General features: G+C 36.2%; 1 protein-coding gene across 6 annotated transcripts in view; it reads right to left on the bottom strand.

Moving 5' to 3' along the window:
• LOC131165497 (uncharacterized) overlaps positions 1–14,109 on the bottom strand; it is a 43,264-nt gene extending 29,155 nt beyond the window's left edge. For 2 of the 6 annotated variants that reach the window (XR_009139586.1, XR_009139587.1), the window contains exon 1: positions 12,910–13,526. Coding sequence is in view for 4 of the 6 variants with exons in the window: in XM_058123371.1 (XP_057979354.1) it covers positions 12,910–13,154 (245 nt within the window). In the remaining 2 variants the exon portion in view is untranslated. Of the gene's footprint in view, positions 1–12,909; positions 13,548–13,849 lie in introns of those variants that run through there. The other 4 variants (XM_058123371.1, XM_058123374.1, XM_058123372.1 and 1 more) reach the window with 4 other exon arrangements.
• Positions 14,110–14,315: the final 206 nt, after the last annotated feature.

Genomic DNA, 14,315 nt, shown 5'->3' with positions numbered 1-14,315 from the left:
CACTCTTTGGAGTAGGATAGCTAGCTCTATTAAAAAATAGCAAAAGAGATTTTAGGTGAATCAGGAGGAAGATTCTCGAATAGCAAAGAAAGTTGGTGATGGGATCTACATGCTCAAAAAGCCGTAAAGACAAAAAGAATTTGTATAAAACATGGAAAAATGTAAAAAACATGGATAATTTTGAAAAGTATAATCAGACGAGAAAGGATGCAAAAAAGGTCGTTAGTGAAATTAAACATAGATCATTTAATAATTTGTATGATAGATTAGATACAAAAGAAGGGGAAAGAGATATATTTAAACTTACTAGAGCTAGAGAAAGAGTAAGGACTTAGGTAATGTAAAATGTATAAAAAGTGAGAATGATATTGTCATGGTTAAGGAAGATGACATAAAAGAAAAATGGTGAAGTTACTTTAGTAAGCTATCTAATGAAAACCAAACAGAAAACTTGAACTTAGAATTGAAAAATGAGGAAAAGACTAAAAATATGAAATTTATTCGCAAGAATAGAGTTAACGAAGTCAAGTTTGCACTAAAAAAGATGCAAAATGGAAAAACTATAGGACCGGATAGCATCCCAATTGAAGTTTGGAAATGCTTAGGTGATAATGGAATTATATGCTTAAATAATTTATTTAACACAATTATAAAAACTGAGAAAATGTCAAATGAATGGACGAAAAGAACTTTAATACCTATATATAAAAATAAAGGATATACTCAAAATTGTAATAACTATTGTAGAATTAAACTTATGAGTCATGCGATGAAACTGTAGGAAAGGGTAGTTGAACAAAGATTAAGGCTAGAAATGAAGGTTTCAAAAAATCAATTTGGTTTTATGTGTGGGAGATCTACTAAAAAAGCTATATATCTTTCAAGAAGATTAATGGAAAAGCAAGGTTGTTAGAATCGAGATTCTAAGTGCGATCGTTGGAGGGTCTGCAGGATCGAATCGTAGAATAAGATCGAGAATCGTAAGATTTTACTTTCAATGAATATTAAAAAATTATATGTGGAACTTTATGACAAGTATTAATACTAAAAACTTGGTTAGTAACTTAGCAAGTATAAGAAGTTAAAAATACAACAAAAAGTTCAAACAATAAAAAGAAGAAAAAGAAGAAGAGCAAGAAAAGGAGAAGAAGAAGGAGAAAAACAGAGCTTACTATTGAGTCTTTTCAAGAAGCAAAATATTTGTTTCAAAGCACCTCTATAGCTCTGCTGGGCCAGTTGGCTTGGCTCTTTTCTTGGCTGCTGCTGATCAAACAAGAACTTTGTGTTGAAGAGGACTGATGTGTTCTTGTCAAAAACTGAAGAAGGAAGAGGACTGCGGATTGAGGACTGAGTTTTTGTCGAACCCCAGGAACTCTGGTTGTTGAACACCAAAGAACTGTTGATCACACAGCAAGACTGCTAGCTGCTGCTGATCAAACATCAGTCACCAAATGGAGGACTCTCTGGTTGTCAAACAGGAGAGAAATTCAAGTGCTGATTGCTGAATTTCCACTGAATCTATTCACTGATGGGAGGCTGAGAGCCATATTGGCCTCAGTTTTAGAAGACTTTGAACCAAACATAAACCTTTTGGGCCTTTGAGCAAATAAAAACATGTATTGGGCGACATTATTGAAGCCCAAAAAGGAAAAAAAAATCCCAATTCAGGTAACAGAGTAGGATCTGTACGATTCTACTTATGATTCTACGATTCCGATTCTATGATTCTGCCACGATTCTACTTGATTCTGATTTTTGTTGCGACTTGGATTGTTTGGGTGAATGTAGATTGTAGAATTGTATGATCCTAAGACCCAGATCGTGATTTTAATAACCATGTAAAAAAGTTTAGGGAAAAGAAGAGGAATTTGCATATTGTATTTATTAACTTAGAGAAAGCATATGATAGGGTACCTAGGGAAAATCTATGATAGGTTTTAGATAAAAAAGGTGTATGTAATAGGTGTACTGATATTATTAAGGATATGTACGATGGGGTAATTACTAGTGTAAGGACTATAGGTGGGGAGACTAGAGAATTCCCAATCACAATACGTGTACATCAAGGATCTGCTTTGAGCCTTTTTTTTTTTGCTTTAGTGATGGATCATTTGACTAGAGTATCCAAAATCAAGTTCCATGGTGTACATTGTTTGCAAATGATATTGTACTGATTGATGGAACTAGGGATGGAGCAGAGGCTAAGTTGGAATTATGGAGAGAAGCTTTAGAATCTAGAGGTTTTAGGATGAGTAGAAATAAGACAGCATATATAAAATGTAATTTCAATAATAGTAGGAGGAATACTAGAGACAAAGTTAAACTTGATGATGTAGAAATAAATAACACTTTTAGATTTCAGAACCTTGGATCTATTATGCAAGTTGAAGGAGAAATTAAAGAGGATGTCATGCATATGGTTAAGTAAAATGGGGAAGTGCTTCAAGTGTTCTTTGTGTTCACAGAATACCCTTAAAATTAAAAGGAAAGCTTTATAGGATGGCTATTAGACCAGCTATGCTATATGGATCAAAATGTTGGGCAACTAAGAAACAACATATCCAAAAAGTTAAAGTTGTCGAGATGATAATGCTTAGATGGATGAATGGTATACAATTGAATGATAAATTAAAAAATGAACATATTCGCAATATGTTAGGCGTAGCTCCTATAGAAGATAAGATAAGTGAGGGCAAGGTCTTAAATTTCAATTTCGACTCAAATTTCGAAGCTCCGAAAGCAGTAGTAAAACATGGAATTCTTTTATGAATCTTTAGAAATGATTAATAGACAATAATGTAAGTTTTAGGACTAATATATATTACGAGTAAATACATCTATGTTGTGTATAAGGTGGAGATGTTGTAATATAATATGTGCGTCAAACATATTTGTAAGATAATCATTAAACATATTATAGAATCAATTAATACAAATGAAATTCACAAATTATTTAAATATTATTTATTATACAAATAATGATAATTTGGAAATGAATGGGTAAATAAAATGTTGTTGTAATTTTATTTTTTCATATAATTTCAAAAACACTTGTAATAATCATTTGTTTTTATAAAAATAAATAAAATAAATAAAAGACAAATTTTATTTCACTCCTAAATCCCTTATTTGAATTTCGACGAAATTTCATTGCATAGTTCAAATTTTGACAAGTTTTGCTAAGATTTCAAGATTTCGATAAAATTAGGATGATTTGTTGAGATTTCGACAGAAATTATGCAAAGCGGAAATTGACAACCATTTTGATTTCAAGGGTGACGGAAATTTCGACAATTTCTTGGAAATTTAAGACCATGAATGAGGGACAAGTCAAATGGTTTAGGCACTTGCTACGTAGGCCACATAGTGCGCCAATGAGGAAAAGTGAGTTATTTATTGTGATGAGGAGTAGTAGATGGGGTAAGGGTAGACCTAAAATAACTTGGAATGAGATAATAAGCAAAGATTTAATAGCCCTAAATTTGTCGAAAGAAATTGTTCTTGATCACATAAATTGGTGGAAAAAGATTCATGTAGTCGACCCAACTTAGTGGGACATAAGGCTTGGTTTTGTTGTATATCTAATCACATGCTTAAATTTTGTAATTTAATACATAAAATTGAAATTTCATATTTTTATGGACTTAAAATTAATGATTTATATAGGACCTGTTTTTGAAATATACATCATATCACTAGTAATACATATATATTATGTCATGCTAACATCACCAACTTGTCCAGTTTGACTGATCCAGTGCCTTTTTTGGGTTGAACTCTAGTCCAGGTTCTAAAAAACCATGGTACCAAATGGCTGAAATACTCAAAAATCCTAAGAGGGGAGGAGAAAGATTATAAAATAGAGCATAGAAGTCTTTAAAATTCAAGAACAGTCATTGAAAACCACTCCTGAAGGCCAACATAATTCACATTTTCACAATATTCTCATTCTAAATACGATTATGTAATAGAGATAATAGTGTTTGTGTCTGCATCATAGAGAGAGGGAGAGAGAGAGAGAGAGAGAGAGGCCGATATTTAATGATAGAGAAAGAAAAGATTTTATAGAAGAGAAAAAAAAAAGTTCAGAAAGGAGCATAAGAAATCCTCCTTAGATTATATATATAAGAGCAAAAAGAGAACATACCAACACTGTTTGATACTCACATTGAAGTCTGAAGAAGGCACTCCTATGAAACAACTAGCTGCAAAAGCCCACAACGAAGCCAAACACGGAATCCTATCACAAAGCATAACTAAAGACATCTGCTTTCCCGTGAAAATACGGATGTTCCTCTCCAACCAAATCCCCAAAAAAAGAGCAAAAATCTTGAATCTCTACGATGCAAAACAATCTCTACTCCTCCCTAAACTGGAAAATGAGATAGGCAATAGATCCTCCACAAATTCTAGACACACTCAAGGCTCTACAAAAAAACATATATCCAAAGATAAAACCTTAAAAGATAGTAGTCCAAGGCGCAAGGCACAATGAGGTGCAAAAGGTACTTGGAGCCGATATTAAAAATGTGTACAATGCCTAATTGGTGGGTAATTGATATATGAACACATCAATAGTAATATTACAATTTAAAATGCCAAAATATTCAATACATAAATGCATAGAAATTATGAAAACCATTTAAGATTTAAGACCTGCTATCCTAAATGCAAAAGCAATTTATAATATATTTCAGAAAAATGTATAGGTTGTATACTACATTTCCAAACAAAACAGCAGCTAAATTCAGTAAAAAAATGATATAAACTTGCATTAAACTACATAATTAATTACATAGCATATAATATTAACTTAGTGGCTCAATGCAACGCCTGCTTAAACCATAAAACATAGTAGTCCAAGGCGCAAGGCACACTGAGGCGCAAAAGATACTTGGAGCTGATATTAAAAATGTGTACAATGCCTAATTGGTGGGTAATTGATATATGAACACATCAATAGTAATATTAGAATTTAAAATGCCAAAATATTCAATACCAAAACATAAATGCATAGAAATTATGACAACCATTTAAGATTTAAGACCTGCTGTCCTAAATGCAAAAGCAATGTATAATATATTTCAGAAAAATGTATAGGTTGTATACTACATTTCCAAACAAAACTGCAGCTAAATTCAGTAAAAAAATGTTATAAACTTGCATTAAACTACATAATTAATTACATAGTATATAATATTAACTTAGTGGCTCAATGCAACGCCTGCTTGCTGGTGCAAGAAGAAAAAAAAGAAGAAGAGAAGAAGAACTGAAAAAGAAGAAGAAGCAGAAGATGACTTACTAGTTCGAAGCAGCCTAACAACTCATGAAGATTGGTGATGACAACTCTCTGGCTCGAGGACGAGCATTGTGCTAGTTCGAATGCTTGAACCTCAAAGACAAAGGGTTCCCGCTGGTTCCAAGGCTCAAATATGAAGGGCTCCTACTGGCTCGAAGACGAAGAGCTCTTGCTGGTTCAAAGGCTCAAAGCCGAAGGGCTCTGGCTGGTTCGAGTCGAAGGCTCAAAGACGAAGGGCTAGGGCTAGTTGAAAGCTTGGCTTTGCAGTCTAGCTACATAAAAAGAAGAAGAAGCAAAAGATGACTTACTAGTTCGAAGCAGCCTAACGACTCACGAAGATTGGCGATGACGACTCTCTGGCTCGAGGACGAACGTTGTGCTAGTTCGAAGGCTTGAACCTCGAAGACAAAGGGCTCCCGCAGGTTCCAAGGCTCAAATACGAAGGGCTCCTACTGGTTCGAAGGCTTGAAGAGGAAGAGCTCTTGCTAGTTCGAAGGCTCAAAGACGAAGGGCTCCGGCTGGTTCGAGTCGAAGGCTCGAAGATGAAGGGCTAGGGCTTATCGAAAGCTTGGCTTTGCAGTCTAGCTACGTTTTCTTTCTTAACAGGTTTTAAAAAAAAAAACATAAATAACGTTAAAAGGTCAAAAATTTCAAGGCGCGACTCACTACGGCTGGAGCCTCAGTGCGCCTAGATGCACCTCTTGAAGGTCGCTGCACCTCAACCCTGATGAGGTGCTAGCCTCGTCGCCTCAATATGCCTCGCACCTAGGCGCACTTTTGACTGCTATGCCTTAAAAGGCCTCCTACTCTGCAATAGATTAACCTACAAATAATCTCCTAACTAACCAAGTAATCTTTTTTGTTCCCCACTAAGGACCAAAAGAAATTTCTCATGATTCTCTCAATTTTCTAGCAATCCTCATCGTAAATCTATAAATAGACAAGAAATGGAGAGGAATACTAGAAACACGCGCCTAATTGAAAGTGATAGGCACCCATCCAACTACTTGGGCACCTTCTCCACCACAAAATTTCAAAACCCAATCAACAAAAGATTACAACCCAAAGGCACTCCTAAATATGTTAAAGACCAATCTAGAATGCCACACCCAACTCATGAGGACAACTCCAAATATCTAGGCCCACTTTACCACTCTTCCCCAAATTAATTTTTAGACTAGAAACCCTTTCAAAGAGTTGCAAAATAGTAATCACATTAAAAAAGAATCTCTATGATCATCTAAGAAGAAAAACAGTATCATTCACAAAAATATGAGACAACTACCCCCTTGTTCCCCGCCCGATCCTCTCATAAATCCTCTATTTGCATGCCTATGAAAAAACCTACTCAAGACATTTAACACAAGAACAAACAAAAAACAAAAAAGAGGACCCACTTGCCTAACCCAGTTTGAAGCCCTAACCACAATTTAGGCTCTCCATTAGTAATTGTTGAGTAATTGGTAAAATGGAAGACCTAAACTCAATGATAGGTCTCTCCTTCTATTTATAATATATGTAAGTACAATAGGAATGACCATAATACCTCACACTTATTACTAACAAAACTCTAGTAGTAATAGTAATAGTAGTAGTAGTAGTAGTAGTAATAATAATAATAATAATAATAATATGCTCCTAGCTTGTTACAAACGAACTTCACACAAGCACCTTCAAAGGCTTTAGTGAACAAATGTGCAAGCTAACTCAAAATTCACATGAGTGGTCATAATGAACTTTTGTACAAGTTTCTCTCGAAAAAAGTGGCAATCAACTTCAATGTGCTTCATCCGCTCATGGAAGACAAGGTTCAAGGCAATATAAATAGCAGCTCCATTATCACACATCAACTCCATAGGCTAAGAATGTGGAAAACCTAGTTCTTCAGCATGTTCTTCAGCCAAACAAGTTCATAAGTAGTGTGCATCATAGCCCTATACTCTGACTCCGCACTCGACCTAGCAACCACAGTTTGTTTCACACTTTTCCAAGACACCAAATTACCACCGACAAAGATACAATACCCGGTTGTGGATCTTCGATCGGATGGTGATCTGGCCCAACCTGCATCTGTACATCCCTGAATATGAGTGTGACTCTAATCCTGATATAAGAGACCTCTCCCTAGGGCATCTTTGAGATATCTCAAAATGTGAATTATTGCATCCCAGTGACTTGTTCTCGGGGAATCGAGAAGCCAACTCACAACGCTTGTTGCGAAGGATATATCTGGATGAGTGAATGTGAGAAAATTCAACTTTCCAACAAGTCTTCAGTACTGACCTTGGTTAGGCAACACATCACCTATATCTGGCATTAACTTACTATTGGGATCCATGGGTGTATCAACAAGTTTGGATCCCAATAGCCCCGTCTCATCTGAAAGATCGAGAACACACTTCCTTTGTGACAAGACAGTTCCCATACGAGATATTGATATTTCTATACCCAAGAAGTACTTCAATGGTCCCTAATCTTCAGTTTGAAACTTACTCTGTAGAAAAAGCTTTGAGTCCTGGATGCCACAATCATCATCACCAGTGATCACAATGTCATCCACATATACTATAAGCAAAATACTGCCCGATGGAATATGACTATAAAATACAGAGCAATCTATTGCACACTGATGAAAGCCAAACTCAAGTACTACAACACTAAAATGGCCAAACCATGCTCTTAGAGATTGTTTTATACTTTTAATCCATAAAATGACTTCTTGAGCCGACATACTAAGCCTAACTCCCCGTGAGCAACAAACCCAGGGGGTTGCTCCATATATACCTCCTCGTGCAGATCACCATGTAGGAAAGCATTCTTCAAATCTAACTAATGTAGAGGCCAATGACAAGTGGTGGCTAAAGAAATGAACAAACGTGCTAAGGCAAGTTTAGCAACCGGGGAGAATGTGTCTGAATAATCCAAACCATACACCTGAGTATACCCCTTAGCAACAAGGTAGACCTTCGGACAAGCAACAGAACCATAAGGATTGACTTTCACATTGTACACCCAACGACAACTAACCATAGACTTATCACGAGGAAAAGGTACCAAATCCCAAGTTTCATTATCATGTAGTGCACTCATCTTTTCTACCATTGTCGTCCTCCACCCAAAATGGGATAGGGCTTTAGAAATAGATCTTGGAAGAGAAACAAAAGACAGAGTACTAACAAAACAATAATAAGAGGGTGACAAGAAATCATAACAAACAAAATTAGAGATTGGATGTTGGGTACAAGTGCATTTACCTTTTCGAACAGCTATTGGAGGATCAACACCACGAGAAATAAGATCATCTGATGAGGGAACTACAGGCACAGTGGTACAAGCTAGAGGAGGCACTTCCCCCTTAAGTCATCGTGTGTATACCTGCACATTGGGATGATTCAAGAGATGAGGACTCAAACTGGATGAAGATGTAAGAGGATTGGGCACAGATACTAGGTTTGGATCTGTAAGGCAAGGAAAGGACTCATCAAGGTCAAAAAACTCAAGGAATTAGAGTAGTACGGTGTAGACTCAAAAAAATGACATCAGAAGACAAAAAGAATTGATGTAAAGTAGGACTATAACATCAATATCCCTTTTGAGTATAGGAATAGCCTAGAAAAATACATTTGATAGCACGAGGATTCAACTTATCCATTCTTGGAGATAACTGATGGATAAAGGACACACAACCAAATATACGAGGAGGAAGGTAGAACAAAGGAGCCTTAGGAAAGATAACTGAATATGGAATTTACCACCAAGGACAGAGGATGGCTTTTTATTGATGAGGGAGGAAGCAATGAGCACAACATCATTCCAAAAGACTTTGAGGACATTCATTTGATACAATAGGGTACAAGTGACTTCAAGAATATGCCTGCTTTTCCACTCTGCAACTACATTTTGTTGTGGAGTGTGGGTACAAGAGGACAGATGGATCATACTAGAGTTAGTCATATAAGTATTGAATAGGGTGCTGAAGCACTCCTTAGCATTATCACTATGAAGTATCCTGACCAAAATGTCAAATTGAGTCTTTATTTTGGAACAGAAAGCACAAAAGATATCAAACAACTTAGAACAATCTTTCACGATTAAAAGTAGTAAAGTCCACCAACTTCACGTCTTGTATCAATTGTCTTTCCCGTCTTCAGATCCTAAATAACCACAGATTCAAGAAGGAATGTGACAGAACAATTTAGTGACTTTGTAAGCTTACTAATTGACATAAGGTTGAAAGAAGATTTAGGAATGTATAAAGCAAAAAAAAGAGAGATAGAAGGAGTAGGATTTACTGCTCCTATCCCCTTAACAGCAATAGTGGACCTATCAGCAAGGGTAACTTGAGGGAGATTTTTACGATATTGTAGATAAGAAAAGAAGTTGGTTGCACCTATTATATGAACAGTGGAAGCAAAATCGATAATCCAAGGACTAGTAGGAAGGATACTAGATGACATGCAGACTGTAAGATTACTTTTCTGAGTAGAAGGAGCAATGTGATAAGATGCTTTGTTGAGACAATTGATACTGTAGAAATCTGGAATACCCCTCCTTTGATATAGTCACAGTACGCAGTTCACTCAAACAAGTGACTAACAAAGGAATCATACTTTTAAGATTTGCAAATGCCATCCCAACATTCACAAACTCAGACCAATGATCATAAGATTAATTGCTGGAACAATTGGAACAACCACAAACAAGGTGACCCACCATGAACAACCCACAAATAAATCAGTACAAGACAGCCCCAAGAAAGCAACACTCAGCACTGGAACAATGGGAGAGGTGAACCACCGAAACTACCATGAACAAATCACCAACAACCTCAGATGCAGCCCCAAGAAAGCAACACTGCCACAGCCTCACACAAAAAAAACAGCATATGAGCACTGCCACTGCCCCAAGAAGGTCACCAATGACCGTTACTTACACCGAACAACAACTAACGAATTACCATGACTGCATTGTCACAACAAAGATTGGAACTTGGAGCAAAAAACACATGCCCAACAGCTTGATATTTTGGTATATGGAAGAAATTAGAATAGTGAATCAAAAAACACAGCAAATCCAACAGTTTCAGACCCAATAAACTCATTAACAATTGATAAACAGCTTCACGAATCACGAAGCATCAAACAACCATTCCTTAGGTGCCACACTGCCACAGACGAGGTAAACAACTCACCGATGGATATAGCACTGCCACAGCCTCACAACTGAACATATGAATGCTGTCACGGCTCCAAAAAACTCAAAAAGAAGCCTTCACAAGCCTTGAACAAACATCAACGGAATGCTAATAGTGCATAGTCGAAAAAGGTTGAATTTTTGAGCAAAAATCTGATCTAACATCTTGATAATATAGTCTAGAGAAGGAATCAGAGCATGGCAGATGGGGAAAAAAAAAGGTGATCGGAAATTCACTCAAGCATCGGCATGTGGGGGCTCCTCCTGCGATGGGGTTTTGTGGGGTGAGTCATCCGGGGGGGGGGAGGGGTATATTTATGGGTGTATGGTTGGTTTTGTGAAATAATATGGAATGGAGGCGAATCTAGGAAGGACAGCCACGGGAATGGTGTCCGGCGATGGCTGAGGAGAGTAGGGTTTAGTTTGGATCACGCTATGATACCATGTTGAGTAATTGGGTAAAATGAAAGACCTAAACTCAATGATAGGCCTCTCCCTCTATTTATAATATATGTAAGTACAATGGGAATGACCATAATACCCTTACTCGCACTTATTACTAACAAAACTCTTAACACAATGCTGAAAGATTGAATAACCATTAACAGTAATGATTGAAAAAAGAGGCATTCGAAAGCACCTCCTTATCCAAGGTGGCAAGGTCCACCTTCTTTCACCAAAGCTCTTCATCAAAAAAAAATTTTAAAGAAAATTCCAACTTGCTCATCATAAACCTTTAAAAATCCACTTTAAACACAATACCCTTTTCTTTCCTTCAATAAACATCCTCAACAACCTTATTTGCTACAAAACTAGCATCAACTATCTGCCTATTCCCCATAAAGAACTTAAAGCCTAAAAAATAGTATCTCCTTTGACAAAAGTCAGCTTATCTGTTAGAACCTTTGCGATGATCTTATACACACTAGCCTCTAGTCTTCCAAAAATATACAACTTTAATAGACCTATTCTTTTTACGCACCAAAGTGATAAAAGTTGAGTAAATGCATTTGCCCAAAGTTCCATTAAAATAAAAATCATATTAAATCCTCCTTAACCACATCACAACAATCTTGAAAGAAAGCCACACTAAGCCTATCCAGACCCAGCATCTTGTTCACGTCTATCCTGCAGATAACCACTTTTACCTCACTTTCCTCAAATGGCCATTCCATCCACTTAACCTGATCTCCACACTTTTACCTCACTTTCCTCAAATGGCCATTCCATCCACTTAACCTGATCTCCAAATATATGACTCCAATTCATCCCCTAACTCACGTAGAAACATCCTCCTTAGTGGAAAAAATTAGCAAAAAATAAATAAATAACCCATAATCTCCTAAGTTGTCAAACAAGAATCAATAGTATGTCACAGCCCCGCCCCCACCCCCCAAAAAAGAAACCCAACCTCCAAGATTCCAATTCCTTAATTATATTCCTTCTCTCCTAGCTATTAGCTAACTTGAAAATATTTTCAATTTCAATCACCCTCCCTATCCCATTTAAATTTTGATTTTCGCCTCCAACTCGTCATTTCCCTAAAGATGACCTCTTCTAACTCATGTTTCAGCACTGCCCTCTTAGTCTTACGACACTCCAAAAGACCTTCTTCTTTCCTATCCAACAAATGTAGCTCACATAAAATGCTATTTTTTTCTTAACCCTAATATCCCCAAGAACTTCAATGTTCCACTCTTTTAGCTCCTCTTTTAGACGCTTGAGCTTTCTCATAAACCTAAAGGCTTCCTAACTACCCACTAAACCAGCTAGAAAGTGTAGAAGCCTTCCCAACCCTTGTCAATGTTCACACTCTAATTCCTAACCAGAGATTGTAAGGACTTTTGACCTAGTTACAAACAACTAACAATCAACAGACTTGATGCAGATGCTATTAATTGTGAAATGGATATTGGATGCAATAATTAGCTTTCTTGCATCAGGTTTTGACTGTTAATATATACTTCAATAGAAAAATTTACCTAATTTAACGAGATGGAAGACCCTTGACTAGACACTAGACAATGTTTGTCAATATATGCAAAGACCGCTTAGCGCATACAATATTTTTAATTCACTAATCATCTGTGAAGAGGAATGAGTTAGATATTGTTTCTGGCATAAAAAGGGACAAGGATAGACCTAAAATAATTTGAAATAAGGTAAAGAGGAAGGATTTTAATAGTCGGGAAAATGCCACCTAGTAGGAGATAAGGATTATTGTAGTAGTATTATTGATTCACTTCAATAGAAAAATAAAAATAAATAAATAAATAAATATCATTACAGCATGTCCGTCTCGATGTTACCCAAACGAATCCAAAAGTTTGTCATGCCATCAAAGATACAGCAGAAAACAACAATGTATGGAGAGAGAGAGAGAGAGAGAGAGAAGAAAATATAATTTTCAAAAGTACCTAATGAAGGACTTGCCAGCAACGGGTTTGTCTTCAGAAGTGGGAGGCTTGTCGTGAACTTTGGAGGCGTAGAGCCCTTCGCTACCGCCATGGAAGAAGAAAGAGTTGAATCGAGGGATAAAAACTTCGTTCTTATATTCGTGGATCGAAGCTCTTACATGAATGATCGACTCCGAGAGCAAAATAAACCCTAAAATAATGACGGACAATACCAGATCACGGGGAATATTGTCTCTGTAACGCATGTCGCGCGCGCGCGCTTCCTTCTTTCTCCCTCCCTATATCTGCCGCACTGTCAATTTTGTAAAGAAAATAGCACGCTCACTTTTGCACTCCTGCGAATGATGTGATCGGTTTGCTTAACGAAATTGGACTTTGTTGGTAGTCATTTTTATTTCAATCGGAAAAAATCAATATAAAAAAACATAGATTAAGGTACGTTTACTCTTATTAGATAGCGATACTGACAATTTCTTTTTTTGAAAAAAAACTGTGGTATCCTACACATAGCCCTCATACGGACTATTACACCAAACTACACCCCCCAGTCTATCTCACCCCATTCTAAAATTCGGGAGAAATCCTCATGCGAATCTGAACCCTACTCAGGAATACTGCAACTGGAAAAATTAAAAACCATGCTAGTATACAAGGGAATTTCCCCACTGATATTAGGGATTAGGAAAAAATTAGCGTTTAGCACAAGAATTTTCCTTCCAAACAAAAAAAAGGAAAAATAAAAAAGAAAAAATTAACATATTAAAACACTAAACCATTGACATTAAAACAAGAGGGAATATGGTACAATTACTATCAACAAAATATTTTTAATGCAAGCTCAGAATGAATGACCAACTCAAATGAAATCAAGATGGGATTAACTTAACCAGTGCAATTGAAACCAATCTAAGAAATCATATCTTTGACAAAGATGAGGTACCTTGGACTAGGTTGATCCGATCAAAATCAATCTAGATTGATGCAATTGGGATTGACCAATTCAGTCTAACCAGATTCAATTTGAAGGTGAGTGGCCCTCCAAACTTTCCTTTCTTAAAAGTTAAAAATTGGATATAACATATTTAATAAGCAATTTTTTCAATTTTTAAAAACCTACTTTTTTTCAAAGAGCTTATAAAATTATGAATTTGAAATTTATAAAAACTAAAGCATAGCTATTTTACTAGATTATTCTATTTCATGTGTTCGTATTACTTTTTTTTTTTTTATATTACAAAATTATAACAAATTAATTATTTTTTAAAAAATACATTCATTTTAATGGGTATATACATTTATTTTAAATACTTTAAAAATTCTTATATATTTGTTTATGGGCACATAATTCATCTTTTTCTATTTAACATTTTCTTCCCCCCCCCCCCCCCCCCCAAGGGGTGCCATAT

Source organism: Malania oleifera, chromosome 10 (genome assembly GCF_029873635.1).
Source record: "Malania oleifera isolate guangnan ecotype guangnan chromosome 10, ASM2987363v1, whole genome shotgun sequence".
In the NCBI taxonomy this organism is placed as follows: Eukaryota; Viridiplantae; Streptophyta; class Magnoliopsida; order Santalales; family Ximeniaceae; genus Malania; species Malania oleifera.
This window is presented reverse-complemented; position numbering and strand designations above follow the sequence as displayed.